Consider the following 19,469-nt stretch of genomic DNA (forward strand, 5'->3'; position numbering starts at 1 on the left):
CCCGGCCGCATGGGGACCTTTTTGGGGTGGTCAAAGCTCGGAGTGTGTCCTTGGCATTGACAAAATCGTCTGCTTAGTCAATGAATTCTTGCAGCATTGTAGGGGTCCTTCTTGCCAATTCTACCATTAACCGACACTTTGGAGCACTGTTGTAAGGCAATCCTTATTGAACCGGGAGAGATAAGCCTTCAAACTTCCATCCTCTAGCTGCTTCACGGCCAAGAGATAGGCTTCAGATGCCTCCTCCTTCTACTGGCCATGAACTGGGTAATAAATTGCCTACACAGCTCCTCAAAACTATCAATGGTGCTTGGTTGCAAGGCCCCGAACCATCCCCTCCCCCTACCTCTGAACTTCAGGGGGGAAAGCTTGACATGCAATCTTCTTAAGAAAGTCGTGGAGCATCATGTGAGCCTTGAACGACTCGAGATGTTTGACTAGATCCTTGGATCCGTCGTACATCTCGATCTGCAGGACCTCGAATTTCAATGAGAGCGAGACTGCCATAACCTCCATAATGTAAGGGAGATCTATGCTACTTAGCAACTGTCAACCGAGGATAATGCTCCAAATTTCTTGGCCATCTCCTCAGACTTGCCCATGAAGTTATGTAACTCAAGGTGCATCTTTTTCTTTTCCTTGTCGTCAACGGCAGCCCCTCTTGCACTTTGTAACTCTACCTAGATTTGCTCATTTTGGCTCGTGCCAGGGCCTTTCCCAGATCCTGCATTCTTTTGCTTAAGGATCTTGTTTTCTCACTGGAGATTTTCCATTTCCGACACCACCTTTTCCATTTGCTCCTCCATTTATGCAAATCTTCCCTCCATGTTGGTTGAGGTAGCTTCCTATTCACTGGTTGCCTAGACCGTGTTGCAGCAAGCATATGAAATGCACATTAATTCTACTTAATAGATGTCACAAACGGTGTCAACTATTAAGGATGTATTTCGCACCCTGCCTATCTCCACGTTCGACCTGAGACAAGGAAGTTTGGTGCCCAGGAGTGCCAGAAAATACCTCTGATTCCTAAGTTAATTTTTGCTTCAAAGAGAGAGAGTGTGTGATAACATATCATCGAGTTGTATCTGAATCAAGATTTTTATACTTCTCTCTTCTAGTGGGGTCACTGTTCTTTCTATACTTAGGGTGTTCACCCTTGCTCTGGTCAGCATGTCGTCGCATTTAGTGCGACAGCCTCTGTCAAGGACAAGGTCTCGACTCATGTTGAGTCATTGTGCCTAGGGGTGGCATCATGTCACATTTAATGGGGTAACCTTTGTCAGAAATGAGATCTCAACCCATATCGGGTCATTTAATGTGGCGTGGCTAGAGGCGTGTCCATGTGGGTGCTATCCTGTCTTTCCTGTGGGTCTGAGCCTTCTTCTCGCCATATGCCGAGTTTTTAATACCTAGGCTTTTAGCCTTGGTAAATTGGGCTAGGTCCAAGTCAGTGAGGGACGGATATATCCTTCCACCGTTCGTTGAATGGGGATGAGATGCGGATGAATGTGTAAGTAGCACAGCTACTTTTCACCACAAATTGGATTCTAAAGATGTGGTATTTGGAGCTGAAAAAACAATTACATCTAGGGCTGTAAATGAATCAATCTATTCGATAGCCCGTTCGGTACTCGCTCGGTTAAACTCGAATCGAACTCAACTCGTGAAAAAAAAAAGAAGCTCGTTTGTAAAAACAGATACCCGCTCGATTTGCAAATGACACATACCCTACAAAACTCAACTCGACTCGACTCGGTTAATGCTCGTTTAGGCTCGCTCGTTTATGCTCGAGTCGACTTGTTAGCTTGACTCGATTAAAACTCATTCATATATTGATAAATATATACATACACCTATTCATATATATATATATATATGTATTAGCTAATAATATAAGCATACCACTTTTATAATTAAATATATAATATGTATTCTAATTACTTATGTCTATATAGTGAATATACTTCATAGATATATTTTATAATTAGTCGATAAAATTTAATAATTTCATATACTAGTATGTGGGAACCATATATGAAATAGATATATGCTATCATATTAAGTGTATGTATTAATAATATATGTAGGCATATAAAATATTGTTATTATGGATAAATATAAACTAATTAAATATTAATTATTTATAAATTTTTTAAAATTTTATAATTAGTAGAGGTTCTATTTGTTAGTTGTATAAATTCAATATTAATTCTTTATTTATTTGTTTAATTTATTAATTATTAAATCTTATTGAAAAAAAAAACAATTCAAGCTCGGCTCGACTCAAACTCGTTTGTGGGACGAGCTCGAGCTCGAGCTCGAGTTGAGAATTTAGTTTATCAAGCCGAGCTCGAACAAAGAATAAAAAAAAAATCTCAAGCTCGAGCCCGAGCTCGAGTATTTTGAGTCGAGCCGAGCTCAACAAGCCAAAAACCGGCTCGGCTCGGCTCGATTACAGCCCTAATTACATCACTAACGGTAGACTTTTTATATGGAGGAGAATATATCTTTTATCTCCAAAAAATTGTCCCAAAATGCATTTTTTTTTTAATTTAGTGAATTTAGGTGTAATTAATTGTATATCCATTGTAGACCAAATTATCAATGCGACATTGCCACATGCATATATAAGCTGCCACCAACATATAACATATCAATATATATACACATGATATATGTACATGCGCCTATATTTATTATTAATATGTTTAATTCTTATACATCTATGTACATATTAGAATAACCTTAAGAGAAATTATAGTTACAGCCATGAGTGCACAAATGCACTGTAATTACTTTGAAAAAAGTCATGTAAATAAGTAATCCGTATGAAAATAATAATAATTTTTTAACAGTAGATCCTACTTTTTTTTCAAAACGATTACATTGCGCTTGCACACTTACAATTGTATATAATATTACTCTAATCTTAATTATTATGTTGATTAGGATATAGCAGGAGAAGAAGGATGGAGCATATAATCAGAAGTTCTTATCATGTCAAACAGAAGCACACATGGGCAGTTCAAATTATGAACAAGCTTTTAGAGCATACAGAATTATACCAAGGTTCTGAAACATGGGCGGGTGAAGACGAACCAGAAGATTCAGAAGATCGGGACTCAACTTTGACAATTAATCAAGAATCTAAACCTCACTCGTGTCATGAAGGTATATATTATAACAATAATTCTATTTGAAAGTCTTATATTATACATTATTTATGTAGTATAATTTAATTTAAAAGATAAATCTTGAATCCAATAAATCAAATTATGTCATATTAAATGGTGTGACTACCCATATTATAATTGCAACCAAAAAACTCACCCCCCCCCCCCCCCCCCCCCCCCCCCCCCCAAAAAAAAAAGGGTTCGGGCCATTGAAATACTGACCCCTTGTTTATACTTAAGCAGGCCAAAAAGAATTTACATTTTAAGTGCAGTGCAGCTTATATAATAATTGTGAATGCATGCATGCGTGTCATTGGCAGAGGACAGGGAGACGCCCATACTAACTGCAGCTAAATATGGTGTCATTGAAATGGTAGAGAGAATCTTAGAACTATATCCCATTGCCATATACGACGAGACTTCGGTTACAAAGAAGAATATAGTGCTTTTGGCTGTGGAGAAGAGGCAAATACATGTTTATCAACTCTTGCTACAAAGAACCATCCCTAGAGACAGCGTGTTTGGGCATGTGGATAAGGATGGGAATGGTGCCTTGCATCTCGCCGCAAGGCTTGCACGCCATACGCCTGGTATGATTCCTGGTCTGCAAATGCTATGGGAGATCAGGTGGTATCAGGTACGACATTCAATTTGGCATGCATCTCGATATTTGTAATTTTGTACTAGTTATGTTCTACTCGCTACTTTTTAAACGGAAAACTCGTTTTGTACCTCAAACAACAACTCAATTTTTGCTGCTTGGTTATATATTAAAAATTAAAAAAAAAAAAAAAAAAAAACTATTTTATCTCATCTTATTTTATTTAATCATCATTATAATTTTCGTTTTAATTTTTCATATAAAATATAATAAATAATTTAATTTTTTCAAATCTCAAAATAAAACCAATATTAAAAAATTATATTACGATAATATTTTATTTAATTTTTAATAAACATCTCATCTTATCTTATCTGAACTGTGTAACCATTGGCCAACGTCTAATATAACTATTTTTAAGTACTTTTAGATTTTCTTATATATTTCTTTCTTAACTATAATTAAATTTAATTATTATCTAATTATTACAAATTTTTCATATTTTCAAACAAAACACAAAAATAATACTATTCTTTTAAATTTCAAAACAAAAAATATATTAAAAAATTATATTCAAACATTTTTAAATTTATAATATTTTTGTTAAACTTTTTTTTCTCTCATTTTCTAAAATTTAATAAAATATTTTAACTCAAATAATTTCACTATTATTCATATATATATATATATATATATATATATATATATATATATATACGGAAATATTATAAATATCCAAATGGAGTTTTAGGACTAGTCTGGTTATTGGAATGCACTGAAATTAACTTAGTTCAGTCTAATTTTAAACTAAGTTTAACATCCAAACACACAACTTTCAAATTACTAAACTCATCTCAATTCGAAACCTCCTTAAACGTAGAACCTACAACATTCTTTAACTCAATACTTCTTTAAACTTGAGATCCATAACTTTTTTTAATTTTTTCTAAATAATATTAAAATTATCTTAATATTCAAATACATATTAAATAAGTTTCACATAACTTATTCTACTATGTTAATATATTATTATTAATAAAGAACTAAATTTAACTAATCTCAATTCAACATCCCCAGCTCTTGCGTTCTTCATCATGTGGACCCGGCCCCGTCTCCCACGACCTGTTTGTTTTTAGAGGCTTTAGACTATTTGTGGGCCAGAACCTGTTTTAAAGGTCTTTTCGGCTATTTGTGGGTCCAAGATATGATTTTCAGCCGAAATCTAGCAAAATATATAACTACAAATTTTGAAAATCTAAAATATATAAAAATAAACTTTATATCTAAATATAAATTAATCTAAAACTAGTTTCAAATTTTAAATAAACATAATAAAGTTGGGAATAATTTGAAACTATTGAAAATTAATCTAAAATTATTACAAATATTTTGAATAATTTAAGAATAACAAATCTACATCACAAAAAAATAAAAATAAATAATAAAAATGAAATAAAGGTGACGAATCCAACTTAGGCCCTCAAATCCCAAGTGTTCATTAAAATCTGAAAAAAAAAAAAGAAGAAAAAAAAAGGATGAAAATGAGAATATGATGTCAAAAAAGAAAAGAACTTCAATTAAGAAAGAAGAATAACATAAGTGCAAACTACAAAGAAAATCAACAAACTATTAGTGTATCAAACTTTCAATGTGTGGTCGAAGTAGATTGGGATTGAACCTCTTTTCCCTAATCTGTCTCTACGGCAATTGAATTCAAAAGTGCTTTTTATTATTAAATATAAAACAATGTGAACAAAGAATGAATTAAGATTAATTACTACTTTTTGTGTAATCAACGTCTTCCTCTTCGTAGATCTCTGCAAAGTCCACCAACTCCTAAACCTGAATGTGTTTTCCTTTTATCCAATTGTGTTCAAATCAAAGCCCCCACAGTACTAGGAGACAATGAACTCCTAATTAAATTCAATATGTGCCCCTCGATGCTAAATGTAGACTCTAAGGTTACGGTCAAAATAGGATGACCAAAATACTATAAGCTATCTCTTCCCGGACACGATAGTTGACGGTATTAACCTTCTACTAACCTAAAATATCAAATTCCTCCACATATAGGTGTAACTCTGCCAACAAATGTATTTCCAAGTTTGAATGGACGTCTAAACTCATCTTTAGCTCGTGGGTATCGCCAAACTTTATACCCCACATACATTTTCTTGGCTTACAAGCTTTGGTAAGAGGTGATGTGGTAGATGGAGGAAGTTCGGTATTAATCTCCTTGCATGCAGGGAACTCATCATACAAACTATTGAGGGTATCCTTAACCAACACAAGTTGATCCGCCCATCATTCTAGCTAATGTTTTCCAACCCATACACCATTCTATTTTTTTGGTACCTCTAGTCAAGAACAATTGAAACATATAACAAAACGTTGATCCTACTCGAATCTCCATAATATTTCTTAGACTTGAGTCTCATGTTCAATGCCATAATATGTAAACTAGGCTCAACACTTTAACAAATTTCATCCACTTGCTCATTTTACTGACAGATTTGTGATAATATTCATTTGATGCGACATCCAAAGCATTAGAAATGGTGCATGCGATGTCATAAAAAACCTCAAGAATTCAATAAAGACTAGGACATTTTCCCAATCCACATCTCTAGGTTACCTTGACCTCCCTTCTTCCTCATCAATGTGACGGACATATATATTGCATATCCTCATCTCCCTTGGCATCAAAGACCTTTCTATGCGGCCGCTTCTACCATAAAAAAGATTGAGTTTCATTTTATAGGAATATCAAGGCACAACATCTTCTTACATTCAAGACTCACAACATAAACAAAAGTCTTGAAGTTCTCAAGTCTAGTTGATAAAGATTTTACAAACCTCATTGCATTTCTTACTCTTGCAGCTGACTGGTGAACATCTTTAAGACCGTTGGTCATAATAAGATTAAGGACATGTCTACAATTTTAAATATGCAAAAACTCACCATCCAAGATGGACATATTTCCCTCTCTAACCTTATTGTTTGAATACTCAAATGAGGTACTATTAGAAGAGACATTATTCACCATAATTGTCACCAGTCACTCTAAACATCACTCCTTTATTCCGGACATCGCCGCTTTCCCAATGTTGCTATCTTTGTAATTGATAATTAAATAAAATGCGGGTAGGCAAGTGTATTCTGGGTGGGTGTGGATCCTCATGTGGCACCCATCAGCATTTGTTTTTCTTCAAAGAACCATTTGCCTACTTGCCAATTCTATTTAAGTCTCGGGCTGGGGTGTTAAGTAGGCCTAATACGAGTACCTGCCCAGCACCCCTAGCTACCTGCAGTGGGTGGCCCGTCTATTTTTTCTGTTTTTATTTTCAAATAGATTTTAATTAAAGCATTTTAGATAACTGGGTTAAAAGTCTAAAGGACATTTGCATGATATATATGTAACTAAGTCGATCGAAGGGAATGTAAAAATTGAAAGATAATTTGGTTGTTCTAAGGTATCATATTTCTAGTTTTGATAACTAAATTGTATGGTAAAATGAGATTATAAATTGATGGCTTAACTAATTGACATGCTTGGTGCAGTTCGTAGAGGACTCCATGCCACCCTACTTCTTCCCCCTCCACAATAAGAACAACAAGACACCAATAGAAATGTTCACCAAAAACCATAGGAAACTTGTAAGAAGTGGTGGAAAGTGGCTAAGCAGCACCTCCAATTCGTCGTCTGTTGTTGCTACACTTATCGCCAGTGTGGCCTTCGCCACTGCTGCCACTATACCAGGAGGCTTGAAGCAGGATGATCATGGCACTCTAGTGTACGGAAACCAACCCGCGTTCTACATCTTCGCCATCTCATCGCTATTTGCACTCTTTTTCTCTGTCGCTTCAGTGGTCATGTTTTTCGCTCTTATGTCATCACCATATGAAGCTAGAGATTTCAGCAGCGATTTGCCAGAGAAACTGTTGATGAGTTTATTGACGCTTTTTCTTGGCATAGCTTCGATGTTGATATCCTTCTGCGCTGCACATTTCTTTCTGTTACAGGATAAACTGAAAACTGTGGCATTGGTTCTGTATGCAGTGCTGGTTGCGTTGGTAATTTACTTGACTATAAAGAATTCTTCACTGTTTTTAAATCTTCTGAGGGTTACTTTCAGCAATGTACCGGAGCGCCTCTACGAGGATGATTTTTAATGTATTTGTTTATATTTATTTCATTTGTTTCTCTTTTAAGCTTTCCTTTATTTAATCCATCAAGTTTGTACTACACATTTATAAGTTCTGATCATCTGATCTTGTGCGTCTATAATTATATGTTTGACAATAATGCTATTTCTCCATATGAAATAAAAACCATGGAATATTATTAAGCTTGCGTCTATTGGAGTTATGACATTGCTTTCTTGTCTGTTTTGTACTACTCGATCATTTCTATTACCAGACTTAATTTTTCTTCAATTTATGAGTTAGGGGTGGAATTAATAGTAATGATGGTTATTATAATTTGAATTGGTGGGTTTTAGTGGGAACCACCTGCCTTATATGGATGGGTAGCACTCATCCATGTACCCTGTAACCCAGGCACCACCTCCATCTCTTCCTAGACTTTGCCCACCCATTGAACAGGCAGGTTTCCCATCCTACCATCTGGCCTCCCATATTAACAACAACACTACACAAAGCACATCAATGGATGTACCACGCAGTGACAAACTCATGGCAAAATACACAACATATCTGCCAAATGATTGCAAAATACAAAACAGATATACCAATAGAAGGCATAATACACAATATATCTACCAAAAGATAGGCAAAATACACAATAGATCTACCACTACACGACAAACCCAAAGTCAGCTCGTGACATAGGCAGGGACCAGTCACGAATTGGTGGGAGTATTTGCTCATGCCTGTGCAGTGTGCACAACACTACGTACACATGATAAATGAGCATAAAGATTCAAATAGAAACCGAATAAGAGAAGAAGGAAAAGGAAAGGACAAGGAGGAGAAGAGAAGGAAGGTGAAGAGGAGGGTGTGGGGACTTCAAATGTGGGAGAGAAGTGAAGATTTTTAGGATTATATATCTCTGTGTTTGTGTAACGAAGCAGGCAGAAGGGTAGGATAAGAGTGAAGTTACTAAGCCAGATGTTCCACATGTTACCCTTGTGTGTGGGGAAAATTGGATGAACGGCCGGATTGTGAGGGTCCACTGCCCAACCCTAGGATAGGTCATAAGAGTACTAGCATTAGTTTAATTAAATGCCAGTGCATTTTTAAAGTACAAAGAAATATAGATGAAATCATATGTATTGGAGTAGTCAAATGGTAGAGACTTGAGATACGAGTTACGGTAAATGAAACTCTACTGTTCATCTTCAAAGGTAATAATTTATTCAAAACACTTAGTTGAAAAACAATAATTTAAGTATCAAAACAATTAGTTGAGGAAAGAAATTAGTTAGGAAACAATAATTTAAGTATCAAATTAAATTATTAATTAACATATGGTTAGTGTAATTGTCAAATATGAAAAAAAATAAAAATATTATTATTAAAAAAATAATATTATATTATTCTTTTGACTTATCCAATGTGGGGTTATGGCTAGAGAAGTTTTGGATTTATAAAAAATATGTATTTTTCATCAAATTTTGAAAATGACTTTGATGAAACTATTGTCAATCCTCTAAGAGTACTAATAGTGAATTCAACAAAGTTAAAATTTAGCCATAGTTTAGTTAAGGTGCATAGTAAATTATTGTAATAGACTCAACAAATAAACAATAATTATAGTGTAAGGCTATTTTGCTAGCCAAATCTGACCAGTCCTTGGGCTAGCTAAATATTATTCTCAGACTAAAATAATAATCTTTTTTCCACTACTTTGGTCTGAGTGCAAGAAGAAAATGCATGGCTGATTCTAATATCCTGTATTCAAAGTTGCAACCTTGCAATAAATATAATTGATAGATTTGGAAAGAATAATGAATAAATATTTAAATTATAATTAAAATTAAAATAAATCAAGAATACCCGAATAGAATAGTTGAATATCAAAATATTTATTCTTGTTTCTTAAATGGTTGTATTAATGAATAAACTTTAATATACCCATAAACTTTAATACAACAATAATACAACCATAATATTTAATACAACCATATATCAGTTAAAAAAATACGACTATTGTAAAAAAAATACCGTTAGAAAATTTTATCTGTTAGAATAATATGATTGTTAGAAAATTAATATGTAATTTGTTAATAACAAATTAATATTCAAATTACAATTATAATTAAAATAATGAAACGTTCAAAATCAATATTTTAATAGAATAGTGATAGATTTGTTAAGTCTATTATTTGGTGTTATGAAAAGTGGCAAGTTAAAATTTGTAAAGATAAATTTTCTAATCAAATTTTAGTCAAAATTTGTTGATGCCAATACTAGTGCTCTTGTAGTAGGCTTAACAAAGTTAAAATTTGGCCAACATTTGACTAGGAAGCATAAAAAAAAAGGCTACAGTGGACTTAATAAAATTACAGTAATTTTAGTTTTCATCAATTCCACTAATCAAATTTATTGAACCCTTGACATAAAAAAATACCATTTCCTGCATTTACTTGTTTCGCACCCACTTGAAGCACGATTTCATTTATTTCTCAACTCCAAAAGCACGATTTCATCTTTTCGTAGGCACAGCTTTTTAACTCTTAACAGTATGCTTGAAACATCTTACTTGATTGTCTTGGATTGTATATGTGAGACTTAAATTATAATTGAAATTAAATTTCAATTTTTTAAAACTATAATCTATTCGATATTGAGTGGCAAGATAATTGTAAATTAATCATTTTCGCGCTTGAGTGCGTGTTAGTGTTACTGCCCGAGAAATTATTTTAACCAACCAACATATAACCATTCTTTTTTTTTTCCCCTAAAAGTATTTTCCATCAAACAAAGAGGTTTTTACATAAATAAAAAAAATGTATCTATCTAAATATTCAGGTAAAATTAAACTTATAGAATAATTTACTAAAGACCAACAATTAGTATTTGCCGGTAAGAATAAAAAATAGTGATGAATAAGGATGTTTATTTTTTAATTTTGTTTTTATTTCTTCTTGGTATTGAGTACCCTAATAACTAATTAGGAAAGCTCAATAATCGCGCAAACAATAAAAAAGAAAACGAGCTATTACTAATCAAGTTCCTGAAAAAGAGCTGCCTCAATTATTATAAGATTGGATTTGTTGTAAAATTGAGATTATTTTGTTTCATTCCTTATGGACCCCTTAGGAAGCAGGGCTTATTTATTGGAGAATGGGGAGGGAGAGGGAATAGAGGTGGCAATATGTGACATGATCTGTGAACTCAACATGAACACGACACGAAATTAGCGAGTTTGAGTTTGATCTTAATCAATTCGGGTAAAAACAGATTGACCCATTAAGGTGATTTAAACGGGTCAATAACAGGTCAACCTACTTAACACAAAATCAATCATTTTTGAGTCGTTTATAATTTATTTTAAAATTAAAGTTATTATTATTAAGTTGTAATATTGATATTTCTCAATATGCTTATATTTTTATTATTTTTATTGTTAGAATTATAATTTTAGACCTATATTTATATTTGTTATTCTATTTATTAACGTCACATTGCACGCTCTTAGCCGAGCTCCCACACCAGTAGCGTTCATGATCAGCATACTTATTGTGTATAAATTGAAGAGAAACACTAGTATGCCTCCCACTTTGTACCGCTCAACTTGACCGCTGATCAAAAACCTTTTATTTATTTATTTTTTTATTATTATTATTTTTTTTTTTGAAAAGAACCTCAATTCCTCGTTTCATTTACTATAACCATTTGTTACATGCTTGTCAAAGAGTACATGAGAAAACACTTCTTCTAGACAATCTTCCATCCAAACTATTTTCTCATCTAAACCAATTGCTTTCTTGGCTAGGCTATGTGCCACCTTATTTCCTTCTCTATATATGTGTTGCAACTTCCACCTACTTACACCAGAAAATATACTCCTCAATCATCTACTATTTGTCCATACTAAGCCCAGTTTTCATTTCTATTGTTTACATCATTAACTATGGTCAGGGCATCACCCTCAAATTCAACATTTAAAAACCTCAGTTCTGTACATACCTCGACAGCTCGCCATAATGCTTGTAATTCAGCAACTATTGGACTGCAGATATTAGTTCTAGGCATACACAAACATGTAAGGACTCCACCTTCCTCATCCCTTATCACCACACCAGCTCCCATCTTTAGAGATTTCTGATCATAAGCTGCATCCCAGTTGATTTTTACTATATTTTCTCCAGGCCTCTTCCATTTCACTTCTCTGCCACCTGCTATAACTGACTGCCTATTCACCTCTCCCACCCTTTGAGCTTCTCTGTATTCCTCCATGTCTTCAATAGCCTGACTAATCAAACACTTTGGCCCTGTAAATTGTTCTTCAAAAATCAGTTTGTTCCTTCTCAGCCAGATTTTTCGCATGGACACAACTACCATTTCAACTTCCATTTTAGGCAACTTCTGAATTATTCTTTCCCATACTTCACTTAAGCTCTCATCACTGCAGGACCACTTCCTGAGAGGACTGGCATTTTCTGCCCATACATCCCTTGCAGCTTCACAACTCCATATAGCATGGCCCACAATTTCAACTTCTCTCTTGCAAAATAGGACATGAGTCATCTTCCACCATCTTTCGTTTGACTAAATTATGTTTAGTAGGAAGACAGTCATCCAAAGCTCTCCACATGAAGTTTTTAACCATTGTAGGAACTTCCATTTTCCATAAAGCCTTCCATCTACCACTTCCATAATTCCTACTAGAGGATTCCCCTTTGTTTCTGTTTTGCAGTTCAATATATAAATTATATGCACTCCTTACTGAGAAGATCTCATTTCTTGTATAGCCCCAAATTTGCTTGTCATTGGCACCCTTTCTGCTTACAGGAATCATTTTCACAATATTGGCTTCTTCACTTCCCAACACAGTTTCCACTGCCTCCATCTTCCATTTACCATCCTCCATTAACTCAGCAACCTTTGCTTCCCTACTAAGAACCTGTACAGGAACTTGATATGGTCTCCAAGAGGTCCATGAGGGTATCCATTTGTCTTTCCATATGCCTATCTATTTACTATTCCCCACCCTCCAAACTACTCCCTCTTTGAGTAATCTCAAAGCACCCCATAAGCTTCTCCATATAACTGAAGGGCTCCAACCAAGCTTTGATGACATCAAATCCCTTCTTCTAAAGTATTTCTCTTTAAGAATTGTGGCTGACAAGGATCCCGGATCAGTTAAAACTCTCCAGCATTGCTTGGCCAGCATTGCTGAGTTGAAGCTGTCCATATCCCTAAAGCCTAAACCACCTGAGTATTTTGCAGCCCCCATTCTTTCCCAACTTCTCCAATGTGTTTTCCTGTCATTTTGTTTGTGGCCCCACCAAAACCTTGACATTAATGAAGATACTTCAGAACACAACCTCTTAGGAAGATGAAACACACTCATGTGGTATGTAGGGATAGCTTGAATTACAGCTTTTAGAAGCACCTCTTTTCCAGCCTGAGATAGAAACTGATTTTTTCAGTTATTTAGTCTCTGCCAAATCCTATCCTTAATACCTCTGAAAGCATTGTATTTCGACCTTCCAACCATTGTAGGTAGGCCTAGATACTTTTCACTGTCACTATATAGCCTTGCACCAATTATTGCCCTTAATTGCCTCCTCTCCTCCCTTCTTGTATTACCACTGAAAATGATTGAGGTTTTCTGATCATTAAGGCATTGACCTGAGGCTGCCTCATATATTTTCAGCAACTCCTTCAGTCTTCTCCATTCTCCCAAGTTGGCTTTACAAAATAAAATGTAGTCATCTGCAAACATTAGATGGGTTACAGCTGTTCCCCCTCTAGTTACAGTAGCCCCTTTCACCTCCCCCTTCTTCTTAGCTTCATTGATCAGACTACTCAGCCCCTCAGCACAAAGTACAAACAGAAATGGAGACAATGGATCTCCTTGCCTGATCCCCCTTGAAGGCTCAAAATACTCACCAACTCTGCCCTTAACTAGTGTAGAATATGATACTGTTGAGACAGTTCTCATGATTAATTGCACCCACTGATCACAGAAGCCTAGCTTGTTCATCACTTCCTCCAAGTACCTTCACTCTACACGGTCATAGGCTTTGGACATGTCCAATTTGACTGCCATGCCCCCCTCATTCCCCCTTTGCCTGTTTCTCATGGAATGCAACAGCTCATAAGCTATTAAAATATTATCTGAGATCAATCTTCCCCTAATAAATGCACTTTGTTGGTACGAAATCACCTCAGGCAATACCACTTTCAACCTATTTGCTAGTGTCTTAGCCATTATCTTATATAAGACATTACACAAGCTTATAGGTCTGAATTCTCCAAGTGTAACATGCTTTTTAACCTTGGGAATCAATGCTATAAGAGTCTGATTTATACTTTTCAGATCCCCTTTTCCTTTCATGAACTCCATCACAGCCAAACACACATCCTCCCCTACTACATGCCAATATTTCTGGTAGAAGCAAGTACTAAAACCATCACTTCCCGGGGACTTATAAGGGCTCATCTGAAACACTGCAGTTTTTATCTCCTCTCTAGTAACTTCCTTAGTTAGGAAATCATTCATACCCTTACTCACCTTAGCTTTAATAAATTTTGTACCAGCTTGGATCATCTCTAAAGTTGGTTCTCCTGATGACAAGACTTCAGCAAAATGCTTCTTAAATGCCCCTTCAATCCCTACCTGGTCCTTCATCACTCTACCATATGAATCAAAAACTTGAAGGATTCTGTTTTTTTTTTTTTTTTCCTTCTTTGACTTGCACATTCATGAAAATACCTTGTGTTTCTGTCCCCATGCTAAAACCAGTTTCTTTTGGCCCTCTGTTTCCACTTCACATCCTCTTTTTCCAACAGCAAGCCAACTTCCCCTTTTAACCTTTTTATTTCCCCACTTATACTTCCATCCTCTACCTCCTGTAACTCCATTAATTTCTGAGTTTTTCTCTCAACTCCTCTCCCTCTTTTTTATTTTTTACTCTGCCCCAATTCTGCAGGACAGCACCACATTTTTTTAAAGCTCTCTTCATTTTTTCAACATAAGAATCTCCCCCTTCATTCATCCTCCACTCCCCTTTTATTACCTCCTCACACTCCACATCCTTAGTCCAGCAAGCTTCAAACCGAAATATTCTTTTCCTTGGTCCATTTATCCTATTCATAGATAAATGCAACACAATTGGTTTGTGGTCTGAGCATCTAGCAGGTAACACCTCTACCATCACCTCCTTATACAGCTCATTCCACTTGCCACTTGCCAAGCATCTGTCCAATCTTTCTTTTACAAAAGTACCATCCATATGGCCATTGCTCCAAGTGTATCTACCTCCACTATAGCCCAAATCAAACAGCTCATTCTCTTCCATAGCCTCCTTGAACATCCTCATCTGACTCTCTTCCCTTTGTCCACCTCCCCATTTCTCGGATTGGCAAATGATCTCATTGAAATCACCTGCCACACACCAAGGAACTTCTGCTTCTGGTTTCAACATGTTCAGCAAATCCCAAGATAACTTCCTCTTAGCTGATTCAGGATGGCCATAGAAGCCAGTGAATAACCACCTCTTTCTCAATTCCACATCAAGAATCCATGCACTTATATGCCATCTAGAATAGCTAATAATCTCTACTTCCATCTCATCAAACCATAGTAGAGCCAACCCTCCTGCCTTTCCTACAGGATCCACAACAAAACTCTGATCATACCCCACTCTTCTTCTAATTCCTTCAATCTTTTTTGTAATAATCATTGTTTCAATTAGAAACATGATCTTGGGCCTCTTATCCTTTGCTAGGGAGCAAAGATCCTGAACTGTCCGAGGGTTCCCAAGCCCTCGGCAGTTCCAACATAGGATATTCATTGTAATAGGTGGGGCTGCTTCACAGCCACCACCTCTACATTATAAGTGTCAATCTTCACTAGCTCTTCTCCATTCTTTACTCTTTTAGCTTCTGTTTCCTTTACCTCCCCCCCTTCTCTTTTTTTCTTGACAGTTTGGTCCCCCTCAATCCCTCCCTCTTTCTGTTTACCCCTTGCCCTTCTTTTCCACCTCCTCTCCCTTTCCAGCATATTTCCTCTTCCCTCATCCTCACTAATCATTTGTGCATCCCCCAAAGTGTTCCTCTCCCCTCGGTCCCTTTCATCCCTCCCTTCATTCCCCTCCACAATTACTCCAACTTCCCTCATAATAATCTTCTCACTCTCCTCTCTGATTACAGAATCCTTTTTCACCTTCACTCCCTCTCCCTCACTCCTCTCCTTCTCCACTTCTTTCTCCTTTTTTTCCCTCTCTACACCCTTCACCTTCTGTATTCCCCTTCCACCCCTTAAAGTTCCCCCGAGAGCCTCCACTAGCTCTAAGCCAAGGGCCAAATTGAGTTTTCCTCTCCCCCTCTATAGCCTGTGACAATTTACCCCCTGTACATCCCTCTTCCCCATGGACAATACAACCACACTTGAAACACAACTTAGGAAGTTTTTCATAAGTGAAAGGAACCCATAGCTTCTTCCCTTCCACCTCTATAGTTCTCCCTCTCGCCACAGCCTTTCTTAAATCCATCTCCACCTTTACTCTCAGATAACTCCCCCACCCTACATCATCCTTTGGTGCATCCACCTCTTCCACTTTCCCTATGGATTCACCAATTTCTTTCCCAACACTATACTCCATACACGACAGAGGCAAGTTATGCATATGCACCTAAAGCGATACCAGATCAAAGTTAATCTGAGATGGCTGAGTCATTCCATCAAACAGCTTCAGTGCAAACATCAGATTATCAAATAACCAAGGGCGACCTTCCAACACACATCTCTTATCATCCTCAGTTGCAAAGGTAACTATAAAAATATTCGTACGAATCTCAGTAAACACAGGAGGTCGACTTACCTTCCAAATCTTGGACATCGTAGCACTCACCACCTCCTTCCCCTTGGTGCGATTTGAACACACCTTCCCTATCAAGCTGCACTCTCCTCTGTTCTTCAGTTTCATCGAGCCTCCAATCCGCACGCTGATGGCCTCATTTTCCTCTTCATTCAGATTCAGCCTCTTCCAAATGCTTTCCAAATCCTCCATCAAACCCCGTTGTACCACGATCGTGAACAGCACTCGGAACCTCACCTTCTACGGTGAAGACTTTGAACTTCTCCTCCTTTCGCACCCTCAGGCCGTTATAGAGAGAGAATAATTTTTTTCCCTATGAAACAAGACTCTTGAATATAAACTCATTTATTTATTTATTTATTTATTTAATGATTAAAGAAGTGATTTTTAGTGTATTGATATAATTTTTTTAATTTTTTAAAAATATTGAAATATGATTAAAAATATGAAAAGAAAAATAAAAATAAAAATTCTTTTTTGGCCTCGGCGACACAGCAGTAGGACTCTAGATAGAAAGGCAGAGCAGCACATCCCCCAACCAAGGGAGTGGTTATGTCCAATATGTTCTCCTTTATTCCCAAAAGGGCAGTGCTACTCCCACTGCTGGGAGCTCTGGCTAGTGGTTTTGGATTTTATTTTATTTTTTTGTATTTTTTTACATGTATTTTTTTAACATATTTAAATATTTTTCAAAAAAATAAAAAATTCACGATATTATTAAAAAATACTTACTTAATCATTAAGTTAAAAAAAATAAATAAAAAAGCTATAGCAGTAAAAACAAGAGGTAAGAGTAGCATTTTCCTTCCCAAAATGCAATGGTGCATCGTGGTGCGAAGGAGCAGGTCGAGTCCGTATCACCATGATGTAAGAGTCATGCCCGAATTTGAGCTATCTACCCAGTAATTCATCCAGTGACTTCACAGTCGCCAAAGAAGTCCCAAGAAGCACCTAACATTTCCTTACACCCTTTTTCGAAGAAGGAAAAACAAATTAAGAGCAATATTTAATATGAGAATGAGGATTTGGTTGATGATGGGCCACCTATAGCTTCCTTTTTTTTTTGTTTTTTGTTTTTTTTTTTCATGTTTTGTTGTTCCAAGAGATCGCTTGGTCAACTAAAATGATGTGTTGGTCGTACCGTGTACACTTGGCGAGCTTCATTGAAGCTTCCTTAGAGCATTGCCGAATGCAAGTCCAAAATTTAGACTCATGTGATTATTTTCCTCTGCATCGGACTAGCCATACAACAAAAGTTTAAGACTTCAACTATAATAAGTCTTAGCCCTCACCATACCTGGCGAGCTACTATTTGCCTTGGATAATTATGTTTTATTATTTCATCAATCGGTGACCGCTATTTCTTTCCCTCGCTCTTCTCTTTCTTCAACCTGCAAGCAACCTTGCGCTCTTCTCTCCCTCACTTTTCTCCAACCCGCAAGCTTCCTCATTTGTCTCTCTTCTCTCCATTGGTCGTCTTCTTCCCCATCTTCTTCCAAGCCAACCGATAAGTCTCTTCAACATCTTCTCTGTGCATTTTGCTTTGAGTCTCTCATCTCCCTCTTCTCTCATTTTTTGATCCAATTATGATGTACTCCCACTTCTCTCATTTTTCTCTTCAATAAGTGATTAAACGGAGTCATCTTGGTGGTTTTGTGACTTCGTAGTGGCATCTCCCAGAAAACCCTAGCAACACGACTGAGCTCTGCCAAATCCATGATTCCTCTCTCGGTACGTAGTTGCTCTTCCATTTTCCCTTCTTGAATATGCACTTTAAAATTCAAACTGATCAAGATCCTCTATATTTCATTGCAAATTAGCACCTATGATTTCTTGAGTTATGATGATTAATTTTAATTTAGATTATTGGAGATTTATCAAATTAAGGTTTCTCAGGTTTAAGATTTTGCATGATACAATAAATTAGTTGGAGGTTTTTCTAAATGCTTTTTTGTTTCTGCAATCTCTTTAAACGAAACTACAAGTACAGAGTAGCAAGCTAGACTTTTCATTCAATATTACAAATATTACAAGCTAGACTTCATTCAACTAGAAGTACATAGCACCAATACAAACATGAATGCCAGTTGTTCAATGTGGGTCACTATCTTCATTATTTATATTGGGGTCTCTCGCTAATGTAAGTCTACCTGTGTGTGAGCCTTATTTAGCTGATAAGGCTTGTAGGAGGCCTTTTAGAAAGGCTTATAGGGCATCTTATCCTTTAGAGCTAGTCTATTCTGACATTTGTGGACCTATGAATGTGAAGGCACGCCATGGCGCCTCTTATTGTCTCACCTTTATAGATTACTACTCGTGTTTCAGTTAAGTACATCTGATCTCCCATCGCTTAGAAGCATTAGACTACTTCAAGCGTTTTGTAGTTGTGGTTGAGAATTAGAAAGAAATGAATTTAAAAATTTTACGAACTGATCGGGGTCGAGAGTACTTGTCTAAAGAGTTTCAAGGACCATGTGAGTAAAAGAGGATACACAGGCAATTAATGATTCTTGGCACACCACAACAAAATAGTGTTGCGGAAAGGAGAAATCGTACCTTATTGGAAATGGTTCGATCAATGATGGCGCAAGCTAATCTATCAATATCTTTTTGGGGGATGCTCTTTTAGCTACAGCCTACATTTTGAACCATATGCCTTCTAAGTCAGTTCCTTTAAC

At 36.2% G+C, this 19,469-nt stretch overlaps 2 protein-coding genes across 2 annotated transcripts in view; one reads left to right on the forward strand and one right to left on the reverse strand.

Moving 5' to 3' along the window:
• LOC122298578 (ankyrin repeat-containing protein At5g02620-like) overlaps positions 1-8,149 on the forward strand; it is a 33,847-nt gene extending 25,698 nt beyond the window's left edge. Inside the window, exons 6-8 of the mRNA XM_043108395.1 lie at positions 2,950-3,171; positions 3,494-3,810; positions 7,337-8,149. Coding sequence (XP_042964329.1) covers positions 2,950-3,171; positions 3,494-3,810; positions 7,337-7,948 — 1,151 coding nt within the window. The 3' untranslated portion in view covers positions 7,949-8,149. The remainder of the gene's footprint in view (positions 1-2,949; positions 3,172-3,493; positions 3,811-7,336) is intronic.
• A 3,684-nt stretch (positions 8,150-11,833) lies between these two features.
• Positions 11,834-13,199, reverse strand: LOC122299034. Its single transcript, XM_043108871.1, has 3 exons — positions 12,966-13,199; positions 12,570-12,866; positions 11,834-12,466 (listed from the first exon to the last, which is right to left on the reverse strand). Exons 1-3 carry the CDS (start codon positions 13,197-13,199, stop codon positions 11,834-11,836), a joined length of 1,164 nt encoding a protein of 387 aa, XP_042964805.1.
• Between the last annotated feature and the right edge of the window lie 6,270 nt (positions 13,200-19,469).

This window comes from Carya illinoinensis, chromosome 16, assembly GCF_018687715.1.
Source record: "Carya illinoinensis cultivar Pawnee chromosome 16, C.illinoinensisPawnee_v1, whole genome shotgun sequence".
NCBI classification, from domain to species: domain Eukaryota; kingdom Viridiplantae; phylum Streptophyta; class Magnoliopsida; order Fagales; family Juglandaceae; genus Carya; species Carya illinoinensis.

Excerpts from the sequence above, each read along its gene's own strand:
- LOC122299034 (XM_043108871.1), bottom strand. The coding sequence starts at position 13,199 with ATGGGGGCTGCAAAATACTCAGGTGGTTTAGGCTTTAGGGATATGGAC. Across the intron at positions 12,867-12,965 it reads TGAGATTACTCAAAGAGGGA|GTTCTTAGTAGGGAAGCAAA; the intron begins GTAGTTTGGAGG and ends GTTCCTGTACAG. Across the intron at positions 12,467-12,569 it reads AAATGGAAGTTCCTACAATG|AGAGAAGTTGAAATTGTGGG; the intron begins GTTAAAAACTTC and ends CTATTTTGCAAG.